This window comes from Diuraphis noxia, unplaced genomic scaffold (assembly GCF_037042655.1).
Source record: "Diuraphis noxia isolate RWA-SAM2 unplaced genomic scaffold, SU_Dnox_SAM2 contig0002, whole genome shotgun sequence".
Classification (NCBI taxonomy): domain Eukaryota; kingdom Metazoa; phylum Arthropoda; class Insecta; order Hemiptera; family Aphididae; genus Diuraphis; species Diuraphis noxia.
The window spans coordinates 22,688,089-22,708,038 of record NW_028301712.1 but is presented as its reverse complement, the minus strand read 5'-3'; the positions used below and the strand labels follow the sequence as shown (position 1 = coordinate 22,708,038).

At 27.4% G+C, this 19,950-nt stretch overlaps 2 protein-coding genes across 4 annotated transcripts in view; both read left to right on the top strand.

Moving 5' to 3' along the window:
• Positions 1 to 5,162, top strand: part of LOC107164063 (lachesin-like) — a 139,646-nt gene extending 134,484 nt beyond the window's left edge. For both annotated transcript variants that reach the window (XM_089219330.1, XM_089219331.1), the window contains 2 exons: positions 546 to 716; positions 3,819 to 5,162. In XM_089219330.1, coding sequence (XP_089075456.1) covers positions 546 to 716; positions 3,819 to 4,204 — 557 coding nt within the window. In that variant the 3' untranslated portion in view covers positions 4,205 to 5,162. The remainder of the gene's footprint in view (positions 1 to 545; positions 717 to 3,818) is intronic.
• An 8,214-nt stretch (positions 5,163 to 13,376) lies between these two features.
• Positions 13,377 to 18,323, top strand: LOC107172126 (uncharacterized). 2 transcript variants are annotated; one of them, XM_089219332.1, is made up of 4 exons: positions 13,377 to 13,617; positions 17,144 to 17,307; positions 17,377 to 17,496; positions 17,578 to 18,323. In XM_089219332.1, the coding sequence occupies exons 1-4, from the start codon at positions 13,490 to 13,492 to the stop codon at positions 18,075 to 18,077; spliced, it is 912 nt and encodes a 303-aa protein (XP_089075458.1). In that variant the 5' UTR covers positions 13,377 to 13,489; the 3' UTR covers positions 18,078 to 18,323. The 2 variants fall into 2 exon arrangements, with proteins under 2 accessions (XP_089075458.1, XP_089075459.1); XM_089219333.1 differs by lacking the exon at positions 13,377 to 13,617 and adding an exon at positions 13,715 to 13,740.
• Positions 18,324 to 19,950: the final 1,627 nt, after the last annotated feature.

Genomic DNA, 19,950 nt, shown 5'->3' with positions numbered 1-19,950 from the left:
ATATAGTTACTAAATAGGTACTTCATTGAATTACATGATATATTATTTTATGCGTATAAAATGTTCCACAGTGTCAATCTGTGTGAGATTAAACCAAAAAAAAAAATGTTTGATTAGGTATAAAAATACATTACAATAATGATTATAGAATAATTGTTATTATATTTTTTTTCTTAAATTCAAATAATTTGAATAGAATATTATCAAAATGATTAGTAATTAGCATGTATTATGTATTTTTATTTTATTACCTACATCACTATTCACTATTCAAGATTTACTAAACAATGGAGCTTTCCATGATAATATATTTAAAGCTTTGCTCTAAATGTATAAATAATTTGAATTTCAATACAGTTTTGTTATCGAATTTACAACAAATATAATATATTTTATGTACCTATGCATAAAAAAAGATGAAATCATTTTTACTGTTAATTAAAAAACACTAAATGAGTTTTTTTGATCAGTGGTATTGAACTATATACATATTTATTGAAAAATTAATCATTTTCATTATTAATTGTATCCAATTTTGTCACCAGGAGGCGATCTCATGCCCAATGCCAAGTACAAAATGTCGGAGACTCCCATAAACGAATATTCATTACAAATGGACCTAACCATAACGAGCCTTGAATCCAAAGACTTTGGTGGCTATCTGTGTATAGCCAAAAACGCTTTGGGTAAAGCCGAAGGATCGATAAGACTTCAAGGTGTGTTGAAATATCAAACTTGTACCTTCTACGATATCACGTATCTTATCGTATAGTACTATTGTATATTAGTAGTTTGTTCTCCAATCGAATTGAATCATTGATACCAATATCTACCTATGTATATAATGACAATAATAATAAAATTACGAAAGTTCGTAAATATACGAAACATGTTTCACAATATGATGACGAATGGTAGGTAGATAACGTTCAAACCGAAATCAAATCATGTTTTTAGTAACTATGTTGCTTTAAAAAAAATACATATATTTTTTTTCTATTGATCTAAAAAACATCGGCTTCTATGGCCATTAGTTTGAAATTAACTTAAATTAGTTTACACAGGTGGTTAACTTATGTTATGGTATGACTTAAATAATACATATATTAACTACTATTTTGTATTTTGTATTTACTGCAGGCTAATAACCTCAGGAGTTGAAGCCTTATTTAAATTTAAAAAAAAAAAAAAAAAAAAAAAAAAAATACATATATTATAATATCGTATTATGGTAAATATGATATAAAAATTTCTAACACTATCATATTTTATTATATTATTGTGATATTAAAGCATTTTGAACAATGGATGATCATATTGCCAAATATTATCATTATCATTTATCTGTGGGTATACGTCTTATTTTTAATTTAAATTAATTGTAATAACTGCATGATTCAGTGCAGAACTATGTTTGTTTTATTTATAATGTATTATTATTTATATATATTTAACAATGTGTGTTTTTCTACTTGTTTACATGATTTATAAAAGAAAAAAATTACATCGATTTTAAACTTTAATATCTATTCTGATAGGAAAATGAGTCTGTACTTAGGAATCAAAATTAAAAATTCCTTGTACTTTTTTGATGGTTGTTAAAAAGAAATGTCTACAAAATTAGTTTTAATATTGTTTTTGTAGTTGAAAAAGAAACCGTATAGATAGGTACTAAAACTTTTTATCAGATGTTTATAAGCATATACAAGATATATAGTATAGTTAAAAAAAATTCTTTGATTCTTTTTTTAGACATTTATAAACATTTGCGATTTTTAGTTTTTTTTTTCACTACAAATACAAATAAAATTTAAAAAATGTTACTAGGCCAAAAACTTTAAAAATGTAATAATACAGAATTTTCATAAATGTTATATATAATTACCTTTTTCAAAATATCAAAGTACGATTTATCACGATTGACTTATTTTGATTATAATTTTAACATTTTAAATTAAAAACATTAAGCTTGGTTGGTAGTATAATTATTTAAATATCGATCTAATTCAGTATTTATCAACAGAAATAAAATCATTTTAACTATTAGCTATATGTTTGTGCTAAAAATTACATTTACAAGTTGACATTAAGAAGATGTTTTTCAATATTAAATTCCAACTTTCGTATTGTTTTTGAATAACAAAAGGTAATATTCAATAATATATTATATTGTTTGACTATTGTTCTTAAGTTCTCCGACTTTAATTAAAATATTCAATTTTTCCGAGGTATTTTAATTTTTACAAAAGTCAGCTGATGTCATTTAATTCAGAAAATTGAATACATTGAACATTTAAAAGGAAAATCCTACCTATATCAAATCTCATAATTTTTTTGATACTAGTTTTCATTATAATATTATGCTCAGTGTAATTAAAATATTCGATTCGTTTAAAAGTGCAACAATTAAATAAAACCAAATCGAGTTATCGAATATGAGTATTTTTGTATCGATGTGTTTCAATTACGATTATCCATTTAAGTATAAACAATCAATAGTAAATTCATTTAATATATATTTATCATTTATGTGACGCCGTAATGATATTGATGTTAACGGAGTCGGTAAATTGCGTCCCCCAAAAAAGGTCATAGTCATATACTATGTAAATTGCGGCTCATGTACTTTTAATATATACGTAAATTGCGTCTCGGCAATACATTTTGAAATGTACTTAAATTGCGGCCTGGGATATTCTGATTTCCGATTTGCTGTAAAATTTAAAGATAAATACCTATCAATATTATCGATCGATGTAAATACGTATAATAATATGCTCACTTACCTATAAAATATTACAAGCAATGATTGTGACAGTAGACATCACAGAAATCAGAGAACAAAAGTAAAAAAAAAAATACTGATGTGTCTTGCAAATTTTTACCAGTTTGATAATACATTTTTTCACTGTTTTTTCATTTTTACAGACGCATAATTATTACTAATTTAGAATAGTACATTTTCAATTATAAATATAAATATAAATATATATAAACAGAATTTCTAATCATACCAACATTAGTACAATTATACTGCCGGTCCTAAGTCTAAAAAATGGAAAGGAAAATATTTATTTTGCGAAAAAAAGTCTTAGATATAAGTAATTTAAGTATGAATAAAACATATTGATATATCTAGCCACATGTACAAAATATATCTAGGCCGCAATTTACATAAAAAATTTAAAACGGGACGCAATTCTCAGAGACCCGGTTACACTGCGGTATTTTTGTCGTAGAGTCTGAACAATTTTAATGTCGTGTCTTTTACGCTGCCGTAAAACAAAAGTTTTTAAATCGACTGAGCCACAGAATACCTATAATATCTAGATACGATGTACGAGGCATAGGCGTGGGACATGGTCTTGTCTGTCATGCACTGACATGATCTGTGAAATTTGATCTAAATTTAAAAATATAATTTAAAATCTTTGAATTCGGGGCTCATATCCCCATACTCCAACAGAATTTGTTTTCGAAGGAGGGGGGAAGTTGCAGTTCTCTAAAACTTAGTGACAAAAGGAAAATACAGGAAATAACAAAACTTGGTTCAACTTAAAACTAAGGTATTTAATCAAAGACAATAATAATATGTGTTATAATTTTTAATTATATTTCTTATATTTTTTTTTTTTTTTTTTTTTTTTTTTTACGAGTCGGGGTATTTCTTATATAAAAATATAAAACTAAACCAATATTTTTATTTTATTAATGCATATAAATTTGTAATAAATTAAGATTTTAATAATTTAATCGAAATGTTTTAAATACCTTTTTAACTATACTTACCGTGCGCAATAACATAACTTTTTTTTTAGAACTGCACTTACCCAGCGCTCCAACCACTCCGGAAGCACCACCGCCGGAACCCGAAGAAGACGGCGACGGAGAGTCAGCTGGTGCAGACGAGGAAAACTTGGTGCCTGTGGAAGGCGAACCGACAGCCAACGGTGACAACCGATCGTTGGATGAACAACAACGACAACAGGAGCAACATAATCATCCATCGGAATCCACAAAAAAACCTCCACAGTCTGCTCATGGAGGTGGAAATGGAGGTGGAGGCGTTCGACATCATGACAACAAACAAAGGCACGGCTCTGGAAAAGGTTCCGGTTCAGGATGTCCGGTCTGTTGGACGCTAGTGCTGGCCACCGTCGTTGTAGTCACACTGTTCCGGTCACCGGCCATATTGCGGTGGTGACGACTCCATTAATGGGGATAACGTTGCACGACGCTTATCCGGTTGGTGTCCTCGACACACAAACTATTACTGATCTAAGACAATAATCGATTAATTATTTTGAACAATATTTTTTTTCACCTACGGATCGTTTTAAACTCATAACGTTTTCCAAAATAAACCTCTCCCTTATATTATATGATATATATCTATAAAAACACACACATGACACATACACCCACGCGTGCACCATTGCTGCATTGTAAATAGATATTATAATGTTTAACATCGTTATGAAGCCGGATTAAGTGATAGTCAGGAGAAGGAGCACATCTAAACCACAGACGTAAGTAGCTAATTTTGTCGTCAGCCTAAAGTTATATCAAATGGCTGTTATACTTTTCTAATTTCCTAGTACAAAAAAAAAAAAAAAAAAAAACAATAATATAATTTTATTAAATTAAAACAAAAATGTTTTTTTCATTCATGGGGTGCCTAGATTTATGTTTATGTAAACGATTATATAATATTGAACCTACCTATAAACTATTAATTAATTTATGTATATTTATATGTATTTGTTTGTGTAAAATCATAGTTTTCTGGTTTAAATTCAATAACTGTAATATAATAGATAATTATAAAGTTGTGTGAAGGGGGACTCCAATTTTAAAATCTTTGTTATAGGGGTATGATATACGTATTTTCATCAATTTAGGTTCACAGTCAACTATCGGCTTCTGGGCACCTTTAAGACTTAATCCGAGCTTGATCATCATTATATACTTGTGTTGTATAATATTGTAATATGTCGTATCTATAGAATACTCAGGACAAACTCGATTCGTGTATTATGACCATTGACCATCATATTATATATTTATTTGGCTAGCTGTGAGAGCTAATATATTTTCAAATTACATAGGTATAGGTACCACGCTGCATATAAGCCTGTTATATGAATATATATATATATATACCTACATCATTATAAACTGCAGTTTTAATTGATCCTACTCAGCGCATAATATCAGCTATACGTACTATCCGTTAAAAAGTTCTAAGATTTTACTTTATTTTTTATAAATGTATGAAATACTTCTAATGCCTATAATATATGATAAAATAAATTATTCTAATCACAATAATATCATAAAATATACCTACTTAGCAATAGTACTAATAGTAGTATTGAATGTTGTTATCAAAATGTGATATAAATAATTGATACCTAGGTAAATCGCAAGTGACTTTGTAATACATAGTGAGTTAGGTACATAATATTATTTCTTCGAAGATATTGTCTTTTCTGTTTGCCATTTTCAAGAGTTTTTCGTTGAATCATGTCACGTAAATATTTTCAAACTGTCTAATGAAAGCTCGTCCGAATTTCACACGGTAGTCGATCGTTTGGTCAAAGGTTAGGTTAGGTTATTAGGCTATTTAGACCTAAAATTAATAGCCCGTTAGGATATCTATAGTTTTATGTACTGTTTGAGTGAGTGAAATTATTTTTACCAATTTGCCTGCGTGTAAAGATAAATTTATTTATTTACCTGGTGACTTAGACGCGAACGTTTTTTAGAAATAGGGTTTTTAATTTATTATTTCTAATAATTTTTTCATTAACAATGTACATTACTGTACAATGTTAAAATATAAAAATTAATTTACCACATTTAACCTATTCAAACTTATTCGCCCAAACGTTTTTTTTTTTTAATGGAATTAACACTCATCTAATCGTCCAAAAAACCACATTTTGGGTGAGTTCACCTAGACGGTTTATGCCCGTTAATGTTTGGTCACTGCTCTTTCCACAAACAAATTGTGTTAGATTCTTACTAAAATCAGTAACATCGTTTTGTAAACGTATACAATATTATTATAATATAGTCAATTGACTCGTAGTAACGGTTAGTAACGTAGTTTACGGATTTCCGATGAACTTTTGATCTTCTATAAAATGCTTGAAGTCTTCTTGAAGAAATTTTATCCGGATAGGTTATTAGCCGATAGTATAATCACGACCATTAAAATGTCACTTAAATTTTATACGTGTTGATGAAAAAATAAAAATAAAAGTTCATGTAGATGTTAATTTCATTTTAGCTACAATAGGTATATTATATCTTAAAATAATTCTTAAAAATAAAAATTTATTTTAATTTAAAATTCACTGAAAAAAATAACTCGATCCACCACAGTTGTGTTTAATTGTTAATTTACGTACAATAAATTATAATATAAGTACGTGAAAGTAAAATGATACACTTATTAATATACGATTTTTTTAATTCCAAGGATTGAAACGATAATTCTTATTCGAATAATAATAATTTGTCATATACATGGTGGGCGGCATAAATATTTATAATATTTACACGAGAAGCGCTTGTGATGAAATATGTAGGTACATATTATTATTATAAATTTATAATTTTTTTTTAATTTTATTCATTGGTATTTAGCAATGTTGAAGTTGTGCTTACATGTTTATTAAAAAATATCTCGACTTATGAAATTTTTTTCAATAAGATAGATATTACATAATTATAAGTATATTATAGCATAGTGATATACAATAATTATAAATAGCTTTCGTAAATCTGGTTGGTAATATATATTAAAGCAATATTGTAATTACAATGTTTTAAAAACCAAATGTGGTGGATATGTGTATTTCACTAAATACATTAATTTTTTCCGCAAAACTAATTTACTTTTAAACATACTACTCCTACATAATAACGATCCAATCAAATTTATTCACGAAAAACGTAATGACCAAATTTTAGTCCAAAAGTCAAAGTGAACAGCCGCAGCCGGTGCCAATGCCAATCACCCAGGTTACCCATATAATACACACATACAAAATAAATGTATATAATATACGTTATACTTCTACAAAAATATGTGTTAATACGTAGTAAACGTTATAATATAATAATAATATACAGTGTGAGTAAATGAAATTGAATAAAGTGCATGATATTGCGATGATATTACATTAAAACAGTTTGCCGGATCTATTGATATGTATTATAGGTACATTATTTACAACGCATTATATGATTATTATTTCGTTAGTTCACAAGAACGCTGAACTTGATTTTAGGAACGTCGCCGTCAATCCTTCGGATGTGACATAATACATTACTGACATTACTGTGCTTAAGTATAATATCATAATAATTACGTGATATCTGACTTCTCCGACGACGAGATCGATTAAAAACTCATGAAACAGCGAGTCGTTTTCAAAAATCTGAATATACACTGTACCTATATATAATAACTACTATACCTATACAATAATCATATTGGCTCGTCTGTCACTCAACAATTACACGCTTAAAATATACAAAATATGCATTATTACGAGTATATAGTACAACGCTAACCGCTATTCTGCATCTCCTTCAACCTTCTCTCACAGCTGTATGGGGTCGGCCACCCTTGTTAAATACCTCCAAAGAGCTTTATCACATATTCTTCCTTAACTCACGCTCGACATTTTGTGTTATTCATTATTATGTTTAATGTTTATATTCTGCCTCTGAGTCTTCTCTCTCATTCCACATGACCGAACCATCTCAACATCTTCTCACAAATATTGTTCACCTAGATACTACTTGTTTAATAAATTATTGTAGTAAAATAATACAAATAGCAAATGATGCCTGATGCCTGAATGACCAAACAATAAATATTAAATGCTGTTTTAATAATAATTCAATCACAAAAAATGTAGATGCCATTGGCCTGATATTCAGTTATTGGTATCTATCGACTATCATCAATAACCAAAAAGCCAAAAGGCAATAGGTAAATCACAAGATGAATATCTCTCTATACAAGTCTTATTATTATCACAATTTTTATAAGCTTCGCACCCAAAATACTTACCTATTTAAAAAATAACTAGAACAGTGTAGTATCACGTTGCATGTCAAGCGGTTTACTGCCATCAGGGTAGGGTATACTTTTATAAGACAAAAGTACTACCATAAACTAATTATTGGTTAAGCCGCAAAAAGTTTGAGTCTAAGAGTATTATTATACTTCGACAAATTATAATACGGCTGCTGCATGAGTATAATAATATATTTTTATTTGTATACAACACACAAGTATACGAGTAAAACATAATACTGTCTTCCATTAAGAAAAATATTTTTTGTTTTATGTAGATTATTTTTGTTGTACTTACTAAATATTTTGTGCCTGGTATAGTAACTATAACCAACTTATGCATTATAGCTGTAAATAATGCATTAATATCTAATGATGGTTTAAGTAAAAAATAAGCGCTCAAACGATTTTTTTTTATTATGTATAATTACAGTCCCCTTAAAACATGAACTAATATATTTCATTATGATATATTGTATACATATTTGTATTATGGTTTCAAATGTAATATGGAAACGCGAAATAAAATTAGTAACTGACTGCTAAAAAGAAGTAGGTAGTCGCAAGACACAAAATGACCAGTACATAGATAAAGTGGACCACTAATCAGTACCTACGTCTGTACCGACAAATTTAGTTTTTAATATAGTATGTTTAATATGTTACATTCCTTTAACCTCAGCTAATATTATAATCGTTAATAATTGTACGAATATCTATGGTTATATACTTCCACAGAATCACAGAAATACAGAGTTATTATATGTTATTATTACAGTACCTACCTTATACTAATCTATATTATTAAATTGATCTTACCTATATACAGTTATTTTAGACGTGAATTGGTAACCACATAAACAATGTTATATACTGATACCTGTGTTAATTTATATCCGTAAAAGTTAATAGTTATTAATTATTATACGTATGTACATAATATATTATGTTGTTTCATTTGAATTTATTTTTTTATTATCTAATATTATGTAAGTATAACAATAATAATAATAACAATGATATGTTTTATAGTATTGTTCAAAAATTTGAGTACACATATTATTTTAAAATGTAAAATAAAAACATCTTGACAATATTATAAATGAATAATTAATAAATAAATACCCTTATGTATTATAATATGTTAATATATTAGGTATCGTAATGTATACGAAATGACAGTAATAAGTGCGTTTTTAAGTCGTTATTTTAATAAATTGATTTTATTATTATATTGTAAATATTTTTTAATTTATTTTGGTTAAAGTTGTCGAATCTGTTTAAAATGTTTCTCGTTTGTTATTACAGTTATTATTATTAGTATTTGTCAATGTATAGCGGTTATTATTAGATTTATATAAATAATATAGGTAGATAGGTAATCTAATTGATATATGAACACATGAAAGTGAGAAGCATAATGATATACTATACCTAACAAGGGCATATATATAAGAGAGGGAGCGGGGGACAGATTCCTTTCCTTGGTCTTTTTTTTGAAAATTTTGAAAATTTGTAGAAAAAGATTAAAAATATAATTGTTGTTAATATTCATAAAAAAAATGAAGTTATTTCATTATATTATGTATCTCACATATTAATATACGTAATAATACGTACTTATTATACTACTAATATACATAACAGCAATGTAGTATGTACGCATTTAATAAAGTACAAATTTTCTCACTATAGACGAAAATATGTCAATGTTTATGTACCAATTGATGTGAGACTTTGTCACTTTGAGTGTATTGTCGCCTTGTTGGCAAGCGGGCAGTTTCTTTTTCATTCATCTAATATTTATTAGATTTTTCTGTAATAGTCACTGAATAAAGGTTAATTAAAGTAATAATATTTATTATTCTTATAAGAATATTGCTTTTTATAGTTGTATAAAAGTATTATTCGTCTATCTCTCTCTCTCTCTGCGAGAGTAAAGTATGCGTGTTTTCAAAATCTTGATATTTAGTGTCTGTAATTCACTTCTGGTCAAGGCCGGCAAAGCGGTTAAAGCTAGGCATTTGTCTAGGGCCTAGCACTTACAATTTACATTGAAAAATATTTTATATATGACTTTGCTTTTGGTGATAAGTTGAATAAGTTTTTCCTAGGGCTTCACAAAATGTAGCGCCTACTCTGCTTCTGGTTGTTATTTTTCAAGTTTATTTCTATGGAATTATTATAATGTTTAAATGTACTAAATGCTAAAGGGGATTGGAAGCGGTGATTTTCTGTCTTTGTCTAACACACGTGAAACATACAATACGCCTGATAAAAATTAAAGTACTTCTAGTTGCTCGATTTAAAATATATAAAGATTTTTGAATTGGTATACAACTTTACTTTGCATCGGTCGAAGCATATTTTTAATAAATTGACAAATTTATAAAATTTAAAATATTTATTCTTATCAAAATATTGCTACAACTGAAAAAGTGGTTCGACCGATGCAAAGTAAACTTGTATATCAATTAACACATCTTTACATATTTTAAATCGAACAACTAGAAGTACCTTAATTTTTGGCAGGCGTATTGTATGTCCCACGTATGTTAGACAAAGACAGAAAATCACCGCTTCCAATCCCCTTAAAATAAGTTTTTGAAATATATTTACAGCCTTATAGGTTTATGTATATATATCATTATAAGATCACATTATTATTATTTTTTTTTAATAAGAAATATACAATCTGTACCCTAGGCCTTAGGGCACAATAAGAATATGTGATATAATATTTAATTTTTTTTATATAACATGAAAACGTGAGGGATGTGGCTATCCAGTGAATGCACTGCCTATTTGTTTATTAATTATTTTTTATTTTTATTTTTATTTTATATAGTTTTAATTTATTCATTTAGTAAATCTCGACACCATTTTCTTTTCAGTTGTCGTGTGGGATTGCTTGGAATTGTGTGAGAAGCTAAATTGGATACAAGAGGATTAAGATGATATGGAAGCCTGTTATGGAATATTTTGTAATATGTAATTGCTTCATAGTGAACTATTTTAATATTTAAATCTGTGTGCAGAGTGTAGTTGGAGACATATTATGGTGGGGAGTTAGTGATTAATATTAAGATTTTATTTTGAACGGTTTGGATTTTATTTACATTTTTAGTTTTTTTTTGCATTACCCCATAAGTTGTGGTCCATAAGTCCACATGGGTTTGATTAATAATTTATACATGAAAAGTTTGGTGTTTAGTTTAGTATGATTGTTAATCACATTATTAAAAGATACTATGGAGAAGCAGTGGCGAAACGAACCTAAAATAGCCCATAAGCAAACTTACAATTTACACATCCGCCCTCACATCCATTAGTGCTATCCCTGAATATATCAATAAATTGTTATAAATACTAATACTAATAGGTACTTTTAGTTATGGTAATGCACTTTCATATTTTCACCCAGGATACACGGCATCCACCGACCCCCAAACCTTAAAAAGTCAAGAAGCAATCGCTTCTCAATGACCACGGTCGTTTCACCACTGTGGAAAAGAACCTAACCCACAAAGCTACAAAGGCACAAAATAATAAATAATATGCATTTTATTTTGACTAAAATCCACATTTTTTGATACGTTAAGTGCTTCAATCTAGCGGAATATGCTAGAAACTAATTTTGGGAATGCATAATGATACACCAATATAATAGCGAAATGAACACACTCAAATAAAACAATATACCTATTATATTATCAGGGCTTGGATTTTATAGCACTCAAAATAAATTAAATATGCGCTATAATATAACCTAAAAGCATGAAAAATAGCAAAAATAAAAATGCATTCTGCTCAAAGTTAAAAAAAAAAAACTTATATTTATTAACTAAAGATTATTTATAAATTAATAGGTACATTTATAATATGAGTTTGATATGGACAAAATGTGGGTGTTTTTTTTTTAAGTATTCAAAAAAAAAAATATACATTTTTATAATTTTCATACCACATAATATAAACTAGATTTATGAAAATACAAAATAGAACGTTATAATTGTAAATTAGCAAAAAATAGCTCCAAAACTTGAAAAATAGCACTAAAAACCCAAAATACTTAAAATATGCAAAAAATAACATTATAAAATGTCATACTTGGAGTCCCTGGTGCATAAACCAAATTTATAGCTCACTCTGCTATTTTTATCTCTATATTATCATAATTAGCAAATGCTATAAAATCCCTGTATATTATATTATGCGTTTTCAAAATTTTGTGGTTAGAACTATAGGAGTTAGGACATTTTAATTTTCATAACCTTGTTTAAGGCCTTTAATTTACTCAACTTTATTTTATATTTCGTGTAAATATTTAATAACATGACCATTGTCATAACTTAAAAACTAATGACAGAAGACAATTAAAATTTTCACTACGTATTATGACTCTTTTTGAGCAGTATATACCCATGAGCAATATTGTGATTTTTTTTAAGCTATTCTGGATAAAAACTTTCTAACTCAGAAAAAATCTTGATATCATAATCTGATTGATGACTTTGGTAACATATTGACAATCATACTACATTACTAAAGTGCTTTGGTAACATCAAATAAAGTAAAAATATTTGACGCTACTGATTATAATAATATAGCATACTACTTACTTTAAATAACTGAAATTAAAATTCTATATACACATAACAAATAACTGTTTAATTCAATGTAGATACAACGGTGAACGCCGAACGGTCAAAAAATTGTCATCACTCGTGATTCAAACATTTTGTCATTTTTAATTTTTATTTATATTGCTTTTAATGCTGTTATCATAAACCGGCGTGCCATATGGTTGTAAATTTGTAATTGTAATACGTTCTATGGTAACAATGATAATAATATTACAGATTGGTTCCGTTTTTATAATTTCGTAACAAAGATGAATTCACGTTGCCAACATCTTTTCAGATTACGGATTCGGTATCAACCACACGCAGTCACGCCCAAGGGAATAACCGAATAAGTCTGTAATACAGTAAGTTGTAGTGGCCGATCAACAGCCTGCAGCAGGCTGGTCACGAATAATCGCATATTACATTAATATGAATAAGTTGTCCTGTATCTTAATCTCATCCACGATTTAAGATATAAGACATTTAAAATAGTAAATACATCGAATATCTTAAATCGTGACCAAGGACTACATAATTCTAAGTATGTGACCATGATTGTGACCTAATCTAAAAATTCCCATTTATTTATTTTATGTTTAAACATTGTCTGATGGTGACACTGTTAAAAGATTTTTAAGTTACTATCAAATCTGTACTGAGTAATCCCCATGGTAAAAGACTCCGAAGATCCATGTTTTGCTTTTTTGAAATTTAAAAAAACGTTTAATTTCAGTTTTAATTGAGCTTTTTATTAGAAATTAATATGACAGAAAACATAAATTATAATAACAGTTACACTAGGTGTGCACTTAGTTTTTGTAGAACCTCTTTCACGAAAACTACTAATGATGGACAACTATCATTTTTCAAATTTCCCGACGATCCTGTAAGGTAAGAAACTTACTCATAGGACATAGATAATAAATTATAAAAAGATAGTACATATTTTTATTCTAGAAAAGACGACGTTTTCAAAGAACATATTAGTTACCGAAGTGATTGAATGCAATTCAGGTTGTGGTATCCTCACCATAGATAATATTAAATTTTAATAATATTGATTAATAACTTTAAAACATAAAACCAAAAAATAAATATAATAATTATGATATTATAATAACAATAATAATAAAAGAAATAATATTGAAATTAATTTAAATAAATATGTATTTAAAATGTTAAAATGTTATTTGTTTAAGCAGGCTTTAAAGTAAATTTTACCTACCTCGCAAATTACAACCGCCAAACCGCATGTAACACTTTTGGTAACTAACTATTATAGATTCTATCATACTAAAGAGTAAAGACCAAACCGTATATATTACTGCATTAGTACAAAACAATTAGGTTTAAGAATGATGACTTATCCATATTTCCATATTGTCTAGAAATTGACGTTTATTCTTATTTTTTTAGGTGATAAATACTAATTAATTATACCTTGCTGGAATATATTAATTATTTGTGATAATAGATGAAGAACATATTCTAGCATAATATTACGATATTATTTTGTGATTCTAATAGAAGCGAGGTGTTGATAGGTTAGGTTTATCAATATTCTTTTAGTAGAAGCATACTAACTAATATTTTGTGAATTAATAATCTTTATCTCGATGTTTGTGGTAGTTTATTCATAGATAATATACTAGTATGCTATTCGATCACAGTAGAATACATGGTATGTCCCATCCATGTATATATTATCTAGGAGTTTATTGCATATATGTGTATACTTTATGTATTTAATTTTTATCTTGAAATATGATAACAAGACTGCCGTCAAATATAATTATAAATTATAGTCAATTATAATAATATATCTACACCATGAATTGATATTATAATTTATAATGAATCGCTAACCCTTCGCTAAGAGTCCATTTTAAAAAATTTTAATTTTAGTATCACTGTTCTAACAACTAACTACAATATCTAAGTACCTTGATTACTTCAGGCGGGACTGCGGGAGACAATTAATTCTACTGTCGAAACATCTGAAAATAGCAGTTCCATTGTTTGCATTTTGCAACAAAAAAGAGATGTATCAATATTTCGTTTTTTGTCTCACCTGAAAATTATTAAATGTGGTCTCATTAAAAATATTATTTGTGTGTACTTGAAACTTCTTAAGTATATTATTATACACAAATACATGATATTCAAATAATATTAATTAAATTTACCGTCTACCGTATTGACAATAACAATTAAAATATAATATAAAATATCATATTCCGACAAACCATCTCATCTCGGAATTGTTTTTCTATGCAATGATATTTTATGATTAAATTCTAAACACCATATTTTTCAATGGCCCACTTCTAACCTATTATTATACAGCTGAGCGACGAGCGTCACCCACTTACCCGCTTTTTTCATCTTTTATAACTGTTTTTATAGATAAGATATACCCGAGGGAAGTCGGAATTAATAATATTATCCTTATTCCTTATATAGTTATGTTATACGAAAATCGTATGATGTTTTAATATTAATAATAATAATTTTATCGATTTATGTTAAAGGAATAATAGTAGGTAGTGTTTAAATAATTGAAATCTACTATTACTTAAATCGTCCATGCCTTTACCTTGAAACCGATTATTAAGTTGAGTTAAAACTGTTGTATTCGACATAAAAATATAAAATAAACATAGAAATACTTAAACTTTAAAATTCTCTTTTGCTGTGTTAAGTCTTCGATCCCTGACAATTATAAGTACCAATTTTTTTATTGTAGGTACTTTGATTTTGATGCTCCCCTCCCAAATAGTTCAATGAGTCGGGGCCCTGGTGCAATGCTGAATGCACTGCTTGTCTGCTTGCAGTGCTTGCACTGACAGTTTATCCGGTTCAGATCAGTAATCGTAAAAAAAATTCCCTGAAAAGATTTATGTTAATCATAAATTCATAATATAATAAATAAAAATAAAAATATAATATTATTGATTGCATTTTTATAACGACTATATTTTTATCTGGACTTCTTTCCGTAATTCTAATTATAAGTTATTGGTAGGCTGTTCTACCACAGAATAGATTAATGGTTCTACCCGTGGTTCTACTATGGGCACTCAAAAAATATCTATATGATATTATGATTATATTATAATCAGTGTCCATTCTGATTTATTTATTCCGTGTTATTACTACTGATTATAATACTATGATAGTATGATACCAAACTAAACCAGAGCTATTTACTGCTATACCTATAAAAAACACGTCTTATAGTTATAAACTTATAATTAGACGTCTCTACGAGCGCCGAGTAGACAGTACTACAGTAGAGCAGTAGACTCACTAGACTCAGACACTCAGTATGTCATTACTTCAGTAGAGCACTTTAATGTTTAATAGAAACTTGACCAAACATACGTATTACATTGTGATTGTGAATGTCTGATGTTTTTGTATTTTTATATTATTACATTCAATTTCTACAACAAAAACATTATATCATTAAAACAAATTAGATACCTAAGTGACATTTAAAAATCTTAAGACAATTGCCTTGGATTTTTACTTCTAGTCATGAAATATTAATTATTAGCAGCTATGTTGCTATTAATATTATAAATAGTATATTTTTATTATTGTTTTTGTTTATCTACTTTAATTTGAAAGTTTTATAACACTACACTACTACAGTAGGTATACAAAAATATCATGATACAACTGAGAGTCGCCCGGTGACGGATTGATAAAATATATGGCATGAGAACAGCACAATGACTAATAACTACTCGTATTATTTTTAAAATACAAGAATCAATATTAGGATTACCATAGGTATTAAGAATTAATAAATTGGTATGCTTCGATATGCCATTTTAATTTGATAACAAATGTTGTGTGGCTTCTGTAACTGTAGCAGTGAAAAAAGATAGGGGTCTTTGGGGCTTAGCCCCCCATCCAAAACATTAAAGCCCCCTCAAAAAATAAAAGTATTGGAAAAGGAAAGCTTATTATTGTATATCATAGATACAATGATAACTATTTTAAAAATAAGATATTCTGAGGAAAGTCTTCAAGTACCTTAATCAGTAGATAATTTGCTAAAATTGAATATTGAAGATTCATAATTTAATTTTAGTATTTTGAATATAGAAAGGGACATTCCTATGAATAAAAATTTAAAAAATGTGTGGGCTTGAGCCCCCCTCCCCCAAAAAAATTCCTATTTGCACCACTGATTTTTAGTAAATTAGTTAAAATTGGCTAAAACAATAATATATAAAATAAGTTAATCAATTCTTTCCATACATTTTTACTCAGAGCAATTGGTTATACTTATTATGTATATTGTATGTATCATCTGTTGTTGATTAATAATCAACAACAGATGAAGTTACTAGCTTCCTATTATCTACAAATTATTAGTTTTAAATGTATTTGTTATTATTTATAGATGTGCTATTTGGGTTGAGAACTGTGATTCAAAATATTTGCCAAATGTTGATATTGAAAACCTGAAAAAACGTTTTAAATTATGTGCATTGCATTTTGAAGATCGAATGTTCAATTTCCAAAAGAATAGACTCTTATCCAATGCAGTACCAACTATATTTAAAAGTTAGTTTGTTAGTTAAATTGTATGACTACATAATTCTTAATAATTAATTATGTATCCTGTGCTTTTAGATAAACCTCCAGTAATAAAAACAGTCACACCTCAAAAAGTTTATGAAACTATTACAATAGATGATGACGACGTCTCACCTGCTATCCCAGTACATGTACAAACGTCTTGTTCAAAATATGGTGTGTTAAATAAATTATAATTTATTAGTTAAGCAAATTAATATGACTAATTATAATAATTTAAAATATAATTTGTTTTAGATCAGGCGAACATTACCAAAAACTTGTTTGATGTGCCAACATCTACTGGAATTGTAAAAAATTCAGTAAGTCTTCAAACCCCAAATTACTTATCAGCCAATTCGCCAAGGAAACTTAAGCTTAAGAAACAACTAGCTGAAGAAGTAAGTTTGAAGAAGCAGTTAGTAAAAACTGTCAATGAATTGAAAAGACAATTAGAGCAAACAAACTCTGAAGATAATTGTCTCAAGTTGTGTGAAATGTATTTGCCCTCAACAATGTATATGTTGGTAAAAAATTATTTGACAAATAAAAATAAAACACCAAATGGCCAACGACATCTCAATGAAATTATACAATTTGCACATACAGTTCATCATCTTGGACCTAAAGCTTATTATTTTCTTCAAAAACATTTTACTCTTCCTCATATGCGTACTTTAAGGAAAAAAAACATTCAAAATGTTGACAAAAATATTCAAAACATTGTTCAAAATGACCATAGGTACAGTAAAATTTAATAGTACCTATTAAAAACTAATATTTTTAAATTGTAATCTAAGACTGATTTGGGGTCAAAAAACATAATTTATGTAATGAACTCTTTTAATTAAATATGTTTCATACCAATATTATAATATTTTTGTGTAAAATTTGTTTGATTTTTAAATGAAAATAAATGTTATTTTGTTCTTGAATTGAATAAGGTAAAATAGTAAGTTCATATAACTAATATTTTATCAAATAAAGTAATATATATTTTTTAATTCAGTGAGGCATTTATCTTTTAATATACACATATGCTCTGCCGCCCTAACCCAGAAAAAGGTATTTCCAAATATTGAAATGTTGGGAAAATGACATAACAAGATTTGGAATCTAATGAACTCGTACGCTGTTTCCTAAACCTTTGTTGACAATTTTTTTTTTCAATTTACTTATTATTATCCGTAGAATTTACTGGTGATATTTTTAATTGTCTAATTATCTAAGTAAGTATAAGATAATGGGCTTACCCTTAAATTTCTAATAAGAATAAGAAGTTAAAAAACAGTAAATCCAATATACTGGAGTTACTGTGTTTTACTTTAAAAATTAAATATTTATTCAAGATTTTAAATACAGTAATTCCAATCAGTATTCAACAAATTATAATTTATGCATTGAATAATACCAAATATTTTGAAAACCACATGAAAAACTTTAATATACAAATATAAAATTTAAAATAAAAAACAAAATTTCTTAAAATGTGTCTTTCTTGACAAATTTATATAAATTAGTGTTAATAAATATTTTAAAAATAATAACCTTATATTTAATCAATACTTAGACCTATTTGTCAATAGACAAAACTTGACAAAAATAAATAAATATAAAGCAGTTTCCATCTTAATATAGGTCATTGGCTGTTACTGAAGTTTTGATTCTCATATTTTTCACTTCTAGAACTATAATAAGAATTATCATGATCGATGACACTATTCTGCGAAAAAAAAACAATTTTTATACATAATTAAAAATATTAAATGCATGGAAAATCTAAAATTAAGAAAGGTTAGTTAATTACTTCATCTCTTTGAGAATATGAAGCATTAATTACTTCATCTCTTTGAGAATATGAAGCAGGTAATAATACATCATTTTGGTTATTTTCTTCTACTTCAAATAATATATTTTGCTTCTCTTGTTCTACTTCAAATTCTACATTATTTTGGCCAACTTTAGAGTTGTTTTGAAATAAATTTTGTAAACAATATAGGTCTAATGCCATAACCTTATGATTTGCATATGAATAGTGTACTACACTCTACAACTTATAGTTGTTTGAGCTGTTTTGGTTAGGTCCAGAACTTGTTGATGGCTGGTTAACATTTTCTAAATTGTTAACACATATTATTTAATTATTAATTAGTTATATCTTAATAATTCACTTATATTTTATTATGTTATGTACCTGACTCGTCATTCGGAACAGAATTTAATATCATGTCTTCAATTGTATTGGCAGGTCCAGAACTTGTTGATGGCTGGTTAACATTTTCTAAATCGTTAACACATATTTGATTAATATTATGATTTAATTTTTAATTTTTTAATTTTAGATTTTATTTCACCTTCATCATCATCATTGTCAGATACAGAACTTATCTCCTTAATAATAAATTCTTTTTTGCTCCATATACTAATTATTTGTTCTAACTGATTCATTCTTCTTTCATAATTAAATTGCGATGATATTGAAAGAAGTTCAGCCAATTTAGATATTTTAACAGATGCTTTTCAAAACTTTTCGTTGGCTGATAATAGTCTTGTGTTTTTAGTTTTTGTCTGAACTTCAATAGGAACATCATTTACAGCATCACATAGCTTCAGCGGTTCTTTAAATATTAC

Bases quoted from the DNA above. Each gene is read 5' to 3' on its own strand.
- LOC107172126 (XM_089219332.1), top strand. From the start codon at position 13,490: ATGACAGAAAACATAAATTATAATAACAGTTACACTAGGTGTGCACTT. The intron at 13,618-17,143 runs GTAAGAAACTTA...TATTATTTATAG, and splicing joins TTTCCCGACGATCCTGTAAG to ATGTGCTATTTGGGTTGAGA. The intron at 17,308-17,376 runs GTTAGTTTGTTA...CTGTGCTTTTAG, and splicing joins AGTACCAACTATATTTAAAA to ATAAACCTCCAGTAATAAAA.